This window comes from Salvelinus namaycush, chromosome 33 (assembly GCF_016432855.1).
Source record: "Salvelinus namaycush isolate Seneca chromosome 33, SaNama_1.0, whole genome shotgun sequence".
NCBI lineage: Eukaryota > Metazoa > Chordata > Actinopteri > Salmoniformes > Salmonidae > Salvelinus > Salvelinus namaycush.
Window position 1 is genome coordinate 4,707,460 of NC_052339.1, and position 16,107 is coordinate 4,723,566.

The 16,107-nt window shown below is 41.9% G+C and overlaps 2 protein-coding genes across 2 annotated transcripts; one reads left to right on the forward strand and one right to left on the reverse strand.

The window, feature by feature from the left end:
• Positions 1–701: 701 nt before the first annotated feature.
• On the reverse strand, positions 702–2,826 carry LOC120027848 (OTU domain-containing protein 1-like). Its single transcript, XM_038972920.1, has one exon. It carries the CDS (start codon positions 2,512–2,514, stop codon positions 1,144–1,146), a length of 1,371 nt encoding a protein of 456 aa, XP_038828848.1. The 5' UTR covers positions 2,515–2,826; the 3' UTR covers positions 702–1,143.
• A 4,552-nt stretch (positions 2,827–7,378) lies between these two features.
• Positions 7,379–12,967, forward strand: LOC120027874 (homeobox protein AKR-like). The gene is made up of 3 exons (XM_038972973.1): positions 7,379–7,684; positions 9,394–9,626; positions 11,165–12,967. The coding sequence occupies exons 1-3, from the start codon at positions 7,669–7,671 to the stop codon at positions 11,858–11,860; spliced, it is 945 nt and encodes a 314-aa protein (XP_038828901.1). The 5' UTR covers positions 7,379–7,668; the 3' UTR covers positions 11,861–12,967.
• The last annotated feature ends 3,140 nt before the right edge of the window (positions 12,968–16,107 follow it).

Genomic DNA, 16,107 nt, shown 5'->3' on the forward strand with positions numbered 1-16,107 from the left:
GTCCTGGGCTGGCTTGGTTACACGTGGTCTGCGGGTTGTGAGGCTGGTTGGATGTACAGCGGAAATCTCTAAAATTATGTTGGAGGTGGTTTATGGTCGAGAAATTAACATTCAATTCTCTGGCAACAGCTCTGTTGGACATTCCTGCTGTCAGCACGCCATTTACACGTGCCCTCAAAATTTGAGACATCTGTGGCATTGTGTTGGGTGACAAAACTGAATATTTTACAGTGGCCTCTTACGCATCGATCACACCAACAGCGTCATTGCATTTTGGTACACCAGAAGTACATTAACTTCCAATGGAACGCTGTGTTTGCCTTGCAGCATTGCATTGCAGAGGCAGTTGCAGTATGTGCTGTGTGGTGCATACGTTGGATTTATCGAACGTATGCATCAAACTGTATGCGTAGACGGCTTGACAGAAACGGTAGCAGAAGGTGAATGTTGAACTTTTGTTGCACACCTATCGAGATGATGTTGAGTAACATTTTGCGGAATGACACTGTCGGTGTGATCAAGGCGTTATTGTCCCCAGCACAAAGTGCACCTGTGTAATGATCATGCTGTTTAATCAGCTTCTTGATATGCCATATCTGTCAGGTGGATAGATTATTTTGGCAAAGGAGAAATGCTCACTAACAGGGATTTAAACACATTTTTGCACAAAACTGGAGAGAAATAAGCTTTTTGTCCGTATGGAACATTTCTGGGATCTTTTATTTCAGCTCATGAAACATGGGACCAACACTTTACATGTAGCTTTTATAATTTTGTTAAGTATAGATTTAGTATCAACAAGTTGACACATTTTTTTTTTAGGTTGATACAGAGTAATTCCAACCCATTCACTTCAAACAAAACACATCAATGTATGGGAAATAATACAAGCTCCTTCAAGCATCACTTGGAACTAACATTTTGTCATTTAGTCTATTTACAACAGAACATTTTTAAATATAACATGTGCACTGCACTTCAATTCGGATACAATACAAAACTTAGAAAATGTCATTAAGGCAATGTTGAAGTCACAAACACACAGAATCAAAGTGCAATCGGTTTAAAGAGAAAGAGAGAGAGTGAGAGAAAGAGAGACAGGCTGATTAACATTTGAATTCAGCAGTTGAATAACTATTGGTTTCAAATGTGACCGTTTTGCTCAATGTACATTTTAGACAGTGATGCTGCCATCGACTTGGCCAGCTCTTCGTCCCGTTTCCTTTGCATCTGAGAGTGATGAAACCACTCGTCATACTCTGGGTTGGCCACACACCTGTCCAGCAAGACATCATAGTGTCCGTTGCTGAGCCAACTCAACCAGACAGCGGGTTTGGACGAATCATCTTCCCCCAGGTAGTGCATCATGGTTGAAACCGTGGGGCTCTCCAAGCTACCTCCTGTGGTTAGGTAAATGTTCACATTCAACATCTGACTCATCGCCAGAAGCTCCGGATAACCCGCCCAGGCGCCGTCCTGAGCTGCATTGATCAAGAACTCCCCGACATCCCCCTCAATGATGGGGTTAAACTCATCCAAGTGGTCGGCTATATGGTGCATCGTCTGCTCTCTCAGCTCGCTGTGCATAGACTGCTCTCCATAGGCGGCTTTACACACCGCCCTGTACAGACAGTTTCCGTCAGGGATGATGTGGAATCTGTACTTGTGTGCCCTCTCCTGAAGGTACCTGTTCTGTTTCTCCACCTCCGCTATGTAGCACGTCACCTTGTCGTTGATGTCGCCCCTTTTTGCATCTCTCCGCGGAGACGGCTCCTGTAGGACACAGAGCTCAAAGAGCTGCGCCTCGCCTGATGGAGAGTCCAGGTCCAAGTATTCACTGTCATTTTTACTTTCACAGGAATCCACTATATTCTGGCCTAAATGGGTCGACTGCGCCTCTAAGTTCTGGTGGCGTTTCGGGTTCACAATGTCACTTGTAACGGGTTTCCCCGTTCCATTTGCCATGTTCATTCGCTCCTCACACTTTCTGTAACTTGGTCCATCGTTCTTGTCAACATTTATCAGGTTATTTTCACGTTCCACGTTTTGACTATCATTGAGTAGACCCCCTCTACCTCTCAAGTGATCAATGAAGTCCACAATCAAGTCTGTGTCCAAATGATCATCTCGGTCACGCGCCTGAATCACAACATCTTGTGAATATGAGTCCGACGGAGCCGGTTTTGTCTGGGTCTCCTTTATGATGTGCACTGGTACGTATCTCTCAACTCCGTCAGGCCGATGAATGATTATCTCTGCGGTAGAAGTGTAGTAGACTGGCTTCATGGAAGCAGCCTCGTAACATGAAAAAGCAGCGGGCATGTTTGCGGTAGATTGAGTCTCTCCTACCGGATTCCCGTTAGTCACTGTTTGAGTAAGCCCACTCGGTTTATTATTTGCAGAGCTCGTTGTTGTCCTGGACAAATGGTCAGTAATGGTACCACTTGTGATAGTTATCGAAACTTTGCGAGAGGATCCGGGATAGTGTGTCAACGCACTGCTGTACAACTGCATTTTGGAAGACTCGCCTTTATACAAAACGCTAGAGCCCCAAGTGTTACGGAAAGATGACAACAAAGGCCCAAAATACACTCTGTCATCAATAACAGCTAAGTTGTACGATACGTTTCCATGGATCCGGTATCTTGTACCCGTTGTCACTCATAGGACCGATTTTAGCCATATTGCGTCAGCGTAGTCTCCCTAATTTTAGACCTGAAAAGTGTAACCGGACACTCGCCGCTTCGTCTCCCCTCATAGCCAACTGTTGAAGTAGTTGTACGTAGAGCAGTAATGACCACAGCGAGGGAATTAAAAGGTTTTGATGTGTCACAGTACACTCTCGGAAGTTCTCTCGTTCCAGTCGGCCGAGTCAGGGCGGCGTCGCCACTCTGGAATGCGCAAAGCGTGCCAAAAGCTACATCACTGTTAAGCGCACGGATATGCGCAAAAATGACTCACAACCCTCATTACTTCTTGAGAGTAAAGCGAGGTCCCGTCCTTGAAAGGATTGTAATGCCATTTTTTTTATCCCGATTGTATTCTATTCAATACAACCTAATGCATTTTCTATCCATTAGCTTTTAAGTGGTTATTTGCCAATGTAGACTACTGTGCTTAAAAACTTCAGTCATTATTTATTTTTGTTCGTTTACAGTACGGAAAACACAGTATGTGAAAATATATGTTAGACAATCTGTTATTACACTATTATTGTGGGCGGCAGGTAGCTTAGTGGTTAGTGCGTTGGGCTAGTAACTGGAAGGTTGCTAGATCGAATCCCTGAGCTGACAAGGTAAAAACTGTCGTTCTGCCTCTGAACAAGGCAGTTAAGCCACTATTCCTAGGCCGTCATTGTAAATAAGAATTTCTTCTTAACTGACTTGCCTAGTTAAATAAAAATTATTTAAATAATGTTGTGCACAATCTTTCATCAATATGTAAAGATCCCTATTAGGCCTACCTCACCTGTATTGTATTACCTGAATTGAACCACGTTACACATGGTCTGAAATAGACATTACTCATCTCACAGAGATCGTATTGGTAGATCTCCATTTCAACCAGCTAACATGTGTCATTGCATGTCAACTAAAGGGAAAGCTTGTGAACGAGCTATTTGATATGTATAAATAGGTTAATCAAACTGTTACCCCCAAACTTTCCTGTTAGGCAAATGGCATGTATAGTTTTGAGGCTAACTGCTTTTATGCTCTTTCCTGCGCCATTGTTGTCGCTGTCAAGTGAACATTTGGGCATAACAACGAGTTACAAGGAGTCGACATGATAGCGCGAACATACTGGCAGTTTTGAGGCCTTGTAGGCAATTTTTTTAAATTACTATGTACAATTGTTTTAAACATCTAAAGCAGAGCTATACAATATGAATGTATTTTCTGTCTATGGGGCAGAAAAGCTCATTAGCATGCATCAAATTGCATCCAATTTAGTATTTGGTATGCTGTTCATTTAGAAAAACACTTCATATTATTAATTCACTGAGATTTAATAATATTCAGAGTTACGTTTTTCGAAATTAACATTATTCCAAATTAAATTGTCACTTTTAATATTATCAGATACTGTATATAATGACGATATGGTCTTGTCTCCGCATTAACAATGTGAGTAGTTTTCCCAAAGGAGGGAAGGCAATAAACAGACCGATATTCCCGCGTGGACAGATTTTGACGGGAGTGGACCCTCTCCCTTCGCCTCGTAATTTCAGATAGTATTCTTACGAAACGTGCAATGTATAGTTATCGCCAGCAGAGAGCAGCCCTGTACTTTACCTGTGCTTTTCACGATGACGTCATCGTGTACACAGTATTCTGGTAAGGTACCGGTTTTAATACCATAGGGGGTGGCGGCACGAGCCCTTTAAAAATGGTGCAGTCCTCACATGGCCAGTGGGCACAGCGTAGTACTATCTGACCCCTAGTTACAGAAAGAAAAGCAACAAAGTAACAGATTGTGTTGAATAGGAATAGGGGTGATCCCTTTCCACTGTGTTGCTTTCCATGGCCCCTCCCCGAGAGCCTAATAGGCCCACAGAGTATATTGTTTCCTGGATCATCAATTATTATCAAATGTAGGCTGGCTATATGCTATAATGTATCCACGCTTGAGGTAGAATTAGGGAATATTTGTCTGAGATGTTCATCAATGAGATTTCAACCTTTATTCACCCATTCAAAGAGAGCCAGAAGTTTGTTGAATTCTCAATGTGTTATCACTGACTTCAACCATCTAAAAGCACAAATTCCAATGGAAAACCATGTCTGATTTTTGGTTTAGTTGTCATCTAAATGTGTTATCGCTGCACTTTCAATCATTTAAAGTACAACAAGTTAAAATGGGAATATAATGTCAGATATTTAGTATTTTTATAACAACTTAAAGCGACAACATGTAACTTTTTGGGCAACCCAACCAAATTTACATAGAAATATGAGTTATAGATCTGTCATTTTAATTGAAAGCAAGTTTAAGAAGCGTGTTCTATGTGCGATATTTCTATGCTTCCCATTAATTTAATGTTGTTTAAGTTTCTTTTACTTTTGGTTTTGTACACAGCTTCAAACAGCTGAAAATACAATATTTTTGGAAAACTGAAAAGATATTTCACAGCGATATAGGAGGTACAATGATTCTCTACATAATGGTTTTTTGCTAAATAAACTGAAATTAGGTCAACTATTAGAATTTTTGCAACCAGGCAATGGAGGAGCGATATCTGCATATATTTATGTGTGATCACTGTGTTTTATCTATTAGCACAACCAAATGACCGGGATTGCAGTTGAGATTACATGAAAAGTACATAGTGAAAGTGATCAATGTTGTTCGAGATTCTGTGCAGATTATTACAGCATTTGCGAAGATCTCTACAGACTTGCGACCTTTGCATGTTATCTTGAACATGCACGCTTTCTATGATTACATAAGAAGACATTTATAGTTACAGTAACCTCAAAATGTGGCCATGGATACATTGATACAGCTCCTTCACATATTTATATTTGGGTGCGTTGGCAACCAAACTTTAATTCAATATCCAGTTGGCCTACAAATCAATAATTGATAAGTTGGGTTCACGTCTGCATCTCAACCAAAAATCATAGTGAAAGAATAGGACTAAATCAAATCTAACTTTTAAATGCACTTTAAATAAAGTTCGATTTGATTTAGTCCAATTCTTTAACTATGATTTTTGGTTGAGATGGAGACGTGAACCCAACATATTAATGATTAAGTTGTAGATTAAATTTGAAATCAACCAAAGCTTGAAACCTTAGGCCTATATGTACTGTCTAGTTTTAATTGAACCCTGGGTTGAATTGAAACAATAGCTGTTGATGACTTTGCAAATGCTATATAGGCCTAAATAGTATAATTAATAACATGCTGTATGACTTATAAAGAATGGCTACATTTCATTTGCTTTCTTAAACCGACCTTTTGGAATGACTTCAAAGGCAACAGTTAATTTTTTTAGTTATTATGTGGAGATCTCAGTCGTCAGTGACAAATATCACAGCTTGGTTAAAACCCTGGATAGGAGACCAAAGAGATAGCTGTTGATAGATCAACTCTCCAGTAGGAGGTGATGCCCAGCCTATAGTTTTTTTCTGATCGTGGATATAATGTTGAAAATCTGATGTTGTTTAAAAGGTACACATTCAACATATTTTTTGGTTTGTCTATGTTGAAAATTGGTTACCATGATGACATAATCCCGTGGTTGAACTTTCACCCTCAAAACAACAATTGAAGTTGATGCCTTTTTAAAAATCCAAACTAATTTCCACATAAATTCCATGTCACACAAAATATGTTGACAAATGACGTTGAAACAACGTTGATCCAACCAGTTTGGAACCCAGTTTGGAAATGCAGCATAACATGTATCGATTTATTTAGGCAATCGCTCAAATGGTACTGATTAGATCAATCCTTACGGCTGACATTGGATATTAGCCTATCCCTGACAAATTGACAACCATCACATTTGTTGCGCAATGCATTAGCTAATGAAATAAGGAATATGCTAATGAGGCTCGGCTATTTATGAAAACATGGGCACAGAAATTGATACAGGAATAGACTAGACAATTAGAGAAGCCGTGTATGAAATACTGATGAGAAGCAGCCCAGCCATGCTGCGGATGTTGTTTTCAACATTGTGCACGAAAACTGCTGCAAGATCTGCAATGCCCGTAGCTTCCATACCTACAGCTACGCATTTCAATTATAGCCCTTCATTTGTAACACAAAAGTAGAATATATTCTAGCGGTTGTTCGGCGAGATTGTGTTCATGTCAATGCAGAAGTAGATTTATGCAACCACTCTCAAATGCTATTTGAATTGATCAATGCAAGCATAAAATCGCTGACAGTCCTTACGGCTGACATTGGATATTAGCCTATCCCCGTTGACAAATTGACAACCATCACATTTGTTGCATAATGCATTAGCTAATGAAATAATGAATATGCTAATAGGGCTCTGCTATTTATATAAACATGAGCATAGAAATGATACAGGAATAGACTAGCCAATTAGAGAATCCGCGTCCGAAATACTGATGAGAAGCAGCCCAGCCATGCTGCGGTTGTTTGTTTTCAACATTGTGCACGACAACTGCTGCAAGGTCTGCAATGTCCTTAGCTTCCATACCTACAGCTACGCATTTCAATTATAGCCCTTCATTTGTAACATAAAAGTAGAATATATTCTAGCGGTTGTTTGGTCAAATTGTGAATATGCCATTGCAAAAACCATGCTGATGTCAGAGATTTTTTGCTCTTCCCTCTAAAGTGGGAGGATCTTTGTGCGTTGAGTCACGCAGCTGTCAAAGATAGCTGTCACCCAGTTTCATGATCAAACACACATTGAATGAGAAAGGCTTCGCCAAGTCGAGCAGCGGACTTCAGGTAGCCTACCCCTGGCATAAGTAGCCCATTGCGTCTCAAACAAATTAAGAAACCGAGGAACGGTTCTATGACCGAAAATAAATCAATGAACGAAGCCGTTTAACCATTTGGAGTATAGGTGTGGAATATCCGGAGAAAAAGGATCCGCCAATAAACGAATACAATTCGAGAAGAAGAAAAAAATACTGCGCTCCTCTCGTGACCAACGTGAAAAGGGGATTTCTAACGGATATGAAGACAAAAAAGGGTAGGTCGCCTTTTTCATCGGCCTGCTGATTTCGATAACACGCGTGTATCAGAAAATATATTGAGGGAGATCGCGCATAATGCATTTTTCAATGCAAGCAACGCCGCCTATTGTTTGCTCCAGTCAAAACAGGGTCCCCCCCGTGTGCAGGCGGGCTGTCAAAATTGTTTTTCGTATATGCCTTTTGATTTAAACCGTTTCAAATGCAAGGAATTGTTATCTTTCAAGGTTGACTAGTTAAAGGCATCGAGTAAATATCAACCATTTTGTTATACAATAGTGTTAGATACTTAACTTACTCTGAAAACTTAGTTCATAATGAACTAGTTTCCAATTACTAGCTAATTCCTTTCGGGTACATCTAGATGGATTGGCTAAATTAGAGGGCATCTCTAAACCCTTACGTCACCACGCATTTAGTTAATTAAAATGTATCACATTTGTTGCCCCAACGATGCAGAGTAAGTTCCCTCTGCTAGTTTAGCTGCAACATGGTTTCATTATCTCGGTATACGTTGTATTATGTGCCACATTGTTGAATGAAATTAGATTGTGAGAAATTTGCAGCAGACTTCTAGAGCCCTGATTTTTCTACTGGCACAGCGTTCAAATCCTGACCTCCTTTGTGAAGTTGCTGTTGGCTTTCATTCTGCGACGCTGCTCTCGCATTCGTCGACCTCGTGTTAGACTACACGAACTTCTACACATTGTTTAAACTTTGAAATTCCTTAGAGTAGAGCTTACAAAACGCTCAATTCCCCCGAATGAGTAATATACTTAATTTAAGTCAGAAATTAGTAACTCTTTCAAAAACGTTCAAATTGGAGTGAAATAATGGTTCGACGAACAAGATTCTTTTGTTTAGTCTTGAGACGTTGATTTGCAACAAGTCCCCCTCCCCCCTTCCTCATACAATCCTACATAATTACCTCATTCCAACTTCAATGTTTAAAAAAAAAAAAAAAAAAATCAATTTCCCACCTCTATGCCAAGGACAGCTAGTGATATCCAGTACAGTATTATGTTGACATGGAATGATGGCCTACAAATGATGCCATATTTTAGTTTTTACAATTTAAAACTTAAATAAGACAGTCTAAATTATAAAGTTGCAACAAAAGTTAGATTTTTGAATGTGTTACTTCCAGATAATAGATCTATTGTCCTGACATTCAGGTTTTTGTAAAGGCTTGTGGTAAATAAACCATTTTGTATTAACTGTTTGATTAGGCTATTTAAAAAAAGAAAAAGAAAGAAAGAAACAAATGGACTACAGATGTTCTTACAGCCTTGGGAATTCTCCCCCTGGAATAACTATTTCAGCTGTCTAGGGTCCTGCTGTAGCTTCCTGCACTGTGTCAGTGTCAACATGAAGAGGTGTTTGCTCAGTCCTGTAGGCCTGCAGTATTTGTCGAGGCAGGTTTTATAACTGACACAGCATTGGAGCAGCCTGCCTTTGTGATGTCCCTCCTCTTCACCCTCTCCCTCCGCCCTTTTCCTCCCTGTCTGTTCCATGAATCACATGGCTGAACTTGACAGCTTGCTTCTGACACATCAGCTGCCTCCGCTAGACAGCTAGCGTTTGGCACTGGGCTGTTGGAAGGTGGGTGGCAGACAGACAGACAGACAAGGGTGTGTTTGGGGGGAATTCTGGGGGAATTCTGACTGACATTTTTTCACACATCCATTCTTCTCTTTTCCACACACAGGCATGATGACGTTGTCGGCCAGTGAGACGGACGAGGAGGACAGCATGGACGCCCCCCTGGACCTGTCATCCAGTACGGGAGGTAGCAGTGGAAAGAGGAAGAGGCGCGGGAACCTACCCAAGGAGTCAGTGCAGATCCTCAGGGACTGGCTATATGAGCATCGCTACAATGCCTACCCCTCTGAACAGGAGAAAGCCCTGCTCTCCAAGCAGACGCAGCTCTCCACACTACAGGTATGCTAACAAATTTAGCTAACAAGTTTTTTTAAATTTAACTAGGCAAGTCAGTTATGAACAAATTGTTATTTACAATGACGGCCTACCGGGGAACAGTGGGTTAACTGCCTTGTTCAGGGGCAGAATGACAGATTTTTACCTTGTCAGCTCGGAGATTCAATCCAGCAACCTTTCAGTTACTAGGCCAACGCTCTAAACACTAGGCTAACTGCTGGCTACTCTGAACTCTCTAATGATCCTCATCGATTACATAAGGGGCCCTGTTCAAATACTTCAGCAATGCATCCTTCCTTCTTACCTTCCTTGAATTGATCAGAGTTGAATTGCTTGCTTTCACTTATTTATCACTTATAGATCTCAAGGAAATGAGGTAGGAAGGATCGAATCAAACAGAGAAGCCAGAGTGACAGGCCTCAGTGTTCAGAGGTTTACCACCAGATGACTAGAAGGTCTGTGGCATGCAAAAAAAATGATTGGCCGGAAACGCAATGTACAAGGACCTTGTGTTGTAAAGTCCTATCGCGGTTTTATGACACATACGTAAACAAAGAGAGCATGATTGACACGTGGACAATGAATAGCTAGCAGCGGGTCCTTTCAAGGAAGCTTGATATTGCAACGTTCTGTCAGACGAGACACATCTGAAGTGAAACAACATTGGTCTGTGTCCCAAATGGCTCCCTATGTAGTGCACTACTTTTGACAAGGGCACACATGGTTTTTCCCTTAGGGTTCTGGTCAAAAGTAATGCTCTTTGTAGGTAATAATAGGGTGCCATTTGGGACACACCGGTGACTAGGAGGAACCGAGAACTCTGACTCGGCTCACTCACTCTGCTGGGTGGTTGGCGTGGGCTTGGCTGTAACGATCACACAGGAATTTCCCTCCCTCCAGCCCTCTTCCAGCCCAGCTGTCTGGGAACAATACAGAGTCCTTTACATACTAAGAGCTCTAGGCTTTGAGCCATCCATGGCTGATAATTGGCTGGGACAGAGAGGGAGAAGAGCGGGTGGGGGGAGGAGAGGGTAATAGAATTGGGGAGGGCAACAAGACCTTACAGCATACTTGTGTTACATGCCATGATGGCTTTTCAAAAGCCTAGTTTGAGTTTCTTGATGAGCACAGAAGTAGAACCTTATATTTTCTTACTTGTTTGTCATATTATGCATTATAAGACATTAACTTAAGTTTAAAAAAAAAAAATAACATTAGTTGATGTGCAATTAGGTTGTCATAACAAGAGCTTTTAAACATTGTCTATAGGTATGCCAGAATATATACGATCAAGAGCAAGTTGTGCAAATCACATATGCTCGTAGATGTTTCAGATAAGATGCATGTTTTGCATACAACAGAAAAACAGCCATCTCACAATGTCATGCAAATATGTAAACGGTATGTAACCTGTTTTTGTGTCATCATGTGAGATATTAAAGTATAATTTTGTGCTCTCCTTTTTTCCTCCTTGACTACTTTTTTAAAACTTGAAACTATACTATATACTTAAATAAATTTTGTAATTTGCTCTCCTTCAGGTTTGCAACTGGTTCATCAACGCACGTCGGCGGCTCCTACCGGAGATGCTGCGGAAAGACGGTAAAGACCCCAACCAGTTCACCTTCTCCCGGAAAGGCAGCAAGGGAGGCGACGGGGGCTTCTCTGATTCCAGCTCTCAGTCACCAAAGCACGCCACAGCCGCCACGGGCCCCGAGGACAGCTACGACCAGCGGGCGCTGCACCCCTCCAGCTTCGAGGCAGGTCTCCCCAGCCCCAGCATCCTGCTGAAGGCCGTATCGTCCCCTAAGATGTCCCCCTCCTCCTCCCCGGGGTCTGACACCACCGTGGCTCCCCGGCCCTCTGTCATCTGTCACACCACTGTTACCACCATGGCCATGCAGAAACAGGGCTCTAGCCCCCCCTCCTACCTCTCCTGCTTCCTCTCCAGCATTAACACAGATGGTAGTAGGGCCACAGAGCTGCTGCATTCCACCACAGAGGCTCTGGGGCTCTTCAGATGTCGGGAGGAAGGGTTGGGCCTGGGCGCCCCGGCAGTGACCACCACCCACACCACCATGGAGTGTAACCTAAGCCCCCAGAGTGGGCTCTTCAACACCCCTCCCCCCACCCCCCCAGACCTCACACAGGACTTCAGTGGCTTCCAGCTCCTAGTGGATGTGGCCCTCAAGCGGGCGGCAGAGATGGAGCTGCAGGCTAAACAACTGGTGTCTTAAAGAGAGCGATAAAGGGGAGGGAAAGAGAGATGACAACCTGGTTGTTGTTGTCTCGAAATAAACTCCTCACATGAGTTCAGTGACTGCGCAACAAATAACAAACACAACTCAACAAGCCTGATAACTTATATTTTTGGTATACATTGGTGTACAAAACTATATCAAGGTGCCTTGGCTGTTAGTTCTTTTTTTATTTCGTCATATGCGTGTATGTATGTATCTATGTGTATCTTTTTTGCACACAGGACCAAAAAGTTTTACGGACAAAAAAAGTGCTGCCTGTCTTAAAACATTTCCTATGTATTTTACTAGAGCAAGGCATGAGGGCATACAAGCGTTCTGCAGGTGAGGGAGGGTGGTTCTCCTCTCCTCCATTATGGGGTATGTAGTTTCACAAACCTATCCCCCATGGGATATGTAGTTTCCAGATGTGTTTCACATTTTACATTTCAGAGATCAGTTTGCGATGGTTTCCACTCGGCCTTTCGCACAATAGGGCCGAGTTAGGGTCCCCATCTCTCATCTCAGTGTCTTAAAACATACTTTGTTTGCTCTTGGTATCTATGATGAACTGTTATCACTACTGTAGAAAGGGTTCTGTGTTTTCATAATAAGAGTATAGTTTTCTTTTTTTTTCTTTTTTTATACCTTTGATATTTTATAAGAAAGTAAACCTCTCGTCTTGGTTTTGATTAAGCGTTTTCCTATACGAAGGGATCGTTCAGATGAACAATGTAGCACGTTCTTAGTCTGAGCCTTCTTCCCCTCCTCATATAGTGGCTGCAGCGAAATTGGCACTCTATTCCCTATATAGTGCACAAAAGTAGTGTACTATATAGGGAATAGGGTGCCAATTTGGGACACAAACCTGTGTAGCAATTGGCCAGTTAACTGGAAGAACAACACTAAATAAGATGTGTTTTTTGCATTTGTAAAGTCACCAGCAGCGGGAAAAAATATAAAATTTTCTAAATCACCAAAAAGCATTTTATGTACAAAAAAGGACCATGTTTGTGTATAGCGATTGTGACATGACGCCCAACGATGTGATTTTCCTTTCATACTGTGCAATGTTTGTGGCAAATAGGGGTCACATATGGGATTTAAATAAAGAGTTGTTTTCTACTACGCTTGCCGGTGATCGAGTGTTCCATCTAAGAATCAAGAATCTTTTCAGGCGATTGCCCACTAGAATCACGTAACAGCAGTAGCACAGAATGTAGTATGAGTTCCATCAATCATACATTAGCGCTACATGGGGGAAAAAAGGCAGAGGGAGGACGGAAATAGCACTTTGTGTGTGCCTGTGTTTCTACATGCTGTCTGTCTCGGTCTCATGAGTCATTCTATCATGAGACATTCCTACGTGTGTGTGTGTGTGTGATAGGTTCACCAGAGCTCCAAGTCATTAGCATAATCCTGTATAAATTAGTGCGGGATAACAGCAGATGTCAACAGGTTTCCTGCCATGCAGGGTTTTACAGTTGAAGTCGGAAGTTTACATACACTTAGTTTGGAGTCATTAAAACTTGTTTTTCAACCACTCCACAGATTTCTTGTTAACAAACTATAATTTTGGCAAGTCGGTTAGGACATCTACTTTGTGCATGACACAAGTAATTTTTCCAACAATTGTTTACAGACAGATTGTTTCACTTATAATTCACTGTATCACAATTCCAGTGGGTCAGAAGTTTACATAGACTAAGTTGACTGTGCCTTTAAACAGCTTGGAAAATTCCAGAAAATGATGTCATGGCTTTAGAAGCTTCTGATAAATTATGTCAATTAGTCTAAGTCAATTGGAGGTGAACCTGTGGATGTATTTCAAGGCCTACCTTCAAACTCAGTGCCTCTTTGCTTGACATCAAGGGAAAATCCAAATAAATCAGCCAAGACCTCAAAAAGTGTAGACCTCAAGTCTGGTTCATCCTTGGGAGCAATTTCCAAACGCCTGAAGGTACCATGTTAATCTGTACAAACAATAGTAAGCAAGTATAAACACCATGGGACCACGCAGCCGTCATACCGCTCAGGAAGGAGACGCGTTCTGTCTCCTAGAGATGAACGTACTTTGGTAAAAAAAGTACAAATCAATACCAGAACAACAGCAAAGGACCTTGTGGAGATGCTGGAGGAAAACGGGTACAAAGTATATATCCACAGTAAAACGAGTCCTATATCGACATAACCTGAAAGGCCGCTCAGCAAGGAAGAAGCCACTGCTCCAAAACCACCATTAAAAAAAACCAGACTACGGTTTGCAACTGCACATGGGGACAAAGATTGTACTATTTGAAGAAATGTCCTCTGGTCTGATGAAGCAAAAATTGAACTGTTTGGCCATAATGACCATTGTTATGTTTGGAGGCAAAAGGGGGAGGCTTGCAAGCCAAAGAATACCATCCCAATCGTGAAGCACAGGGGTGGCAGCATCATGTTGTGGGGGTGCTTTGCTGCAGGAGGGACTGGTGCACTTCACAAAATAGATGGCCTCATGAGGCAGGAAAATTATGTGGATATATTGAAGCAACATCTCAAGACATCAGTCAGGAAGTTAAAGCTTAGTTGCAAATGGGTCTTCCAAATGGACAATGACCCCAAGCATACTTCCATAGTTGTAGCAAAATGGCTTAAGGACAACAAAGTCAAGGTATTGGAGTGGCCATCACAAAGCCCTGACCTCAATCCTATATAAAATGTGTGGGCAGAACTGAAAAAGCGTGTGCGAGCAAGGAGGCCTACAAACCTGACTCAGTTACACCAGCTCTGTTAGGAGGAATGGGCCAAAATTCACCCAACTTATTGTGGGAAGCTTGTGGAAGGCTACCCGAAACGCTTGACCCAAGTTAAACAATTTAAAGGCAATGCTACCAAATACTAATTGAGTGTATGTAAACTTCTGACCCACTGGGAATGTGATGAAAGAAATAAAAGCTGAAATAAATCATTCTCTCTACTATTATTCTGCCATTACACATTCTTAAAATAAAGTGGTGATCCTAACTGACCTAAAACAGCGAATTTGTACTAGGATTAAATGTCAGGAAATGTGAAAAACTGAGTTTAAATGTATTTGGCTAAGGTGAATGTGAACTTCCGACTTCAACTGTATGTGTGGATGCGTCTCAATACATTCACGGAAAATTCATACAAAAGTTTTAGTTATACTTGACACCCAGTCATAACCATGTCATATGGACATAACACTGTCACGACGCATATATTTTCACCAGTTGTGACATATATTGCGTTATCTTATTGGCTGGTTATGACACCTACATAAGTGTCAAGTCAACCCCACATTTATTCAAGTTTCCTTTCCTTTGAAAGTTTGTATTCTTAAATCCTTTGTTGTAATGAATTCTTTACAGTCATGTTTTTTTCATCTTATTTTAAATAACTTGTAGAAAATACATTTTATGCCTCCCGAGTGGCGCAGCGTTCTAAGGCACTGCGTTGCAGTGCTAGAGGCATCACTACAGATCCGGGTTTCATCCCGGGCTGTGTCGCAGCCGGCCGCGACCGGGAGACCCATGAGACGGTGCACAATTGGCCCAGCGTCGTCCAGGTTAGGGGAGGGTTTGGCCGGCTGGATGTCCTTGTCCCATCGCACTCTAGCGACTCCTTGTGGTGGCCGGGCTCATGCACGCTGACTTCTGTCGGCAGCTGTACGGTGTTTCCTCCGACTTGGTGCGGCTGGCTTACAGGTTTAAGCGAGCATCGTGTCAAGAAGCACTGCGGCTTGGCGGGATCGTGTTTTGGAGGACGCATGGCTCTCGACCTTTGGCTCTCCCGAGTCCGTACGGGTGTTGCAGCGATGGGACAAGACCGTAACTACCAATTGGATATCACGAAATTGCGGAGAAAAAGGAGTGAAAAGTACCCAAAACAAGAAAATACCCTTTATGACCCTGTCATGAAGCATTATGACCATCAGACTCGTATAAGCCAGATAGGCCTATCATGTACATGCCCTTATGTCAGTCATCAGTTAAAAAGAGGGTGTCTTGTCCTGCTCCTGAAATATGCTCCTGCATTCATCCCAGTCATCAGCAACAGAGCATTGGGGTAGGTGCATGTCTGACATCAATAATTTAACATGTTCAATAAAACACATATATACAGTATATATATACAGTATATATAACATAAACATACTGTTGACACGTAGGCTATGGTGTAATGCCGTCCTGGGCAATTATTTTCCATGGAAGGCCACATTAGAATATATTTTTGCCATCGCG

Excerpts from the sequence above, each read along its gene's own strand:
- LOC120027848 (XM_038972920.1), bottom strand. The coding sequence starts at position 2,514 with ATGCAGTTGTACAGCAGTGCGTTGACACACTATCCCGGATCCTCTCGC.
- LOC120027874 (XM_038972973.1), top strand. Across the intron at positions 9,627-11,164 it reads CGCAGCTCTCCACACTACAG|GTTTGCAACTGGTTCATCAA; the intron begins GTATGCTAACAA and ends GCTCTCCTTCAG.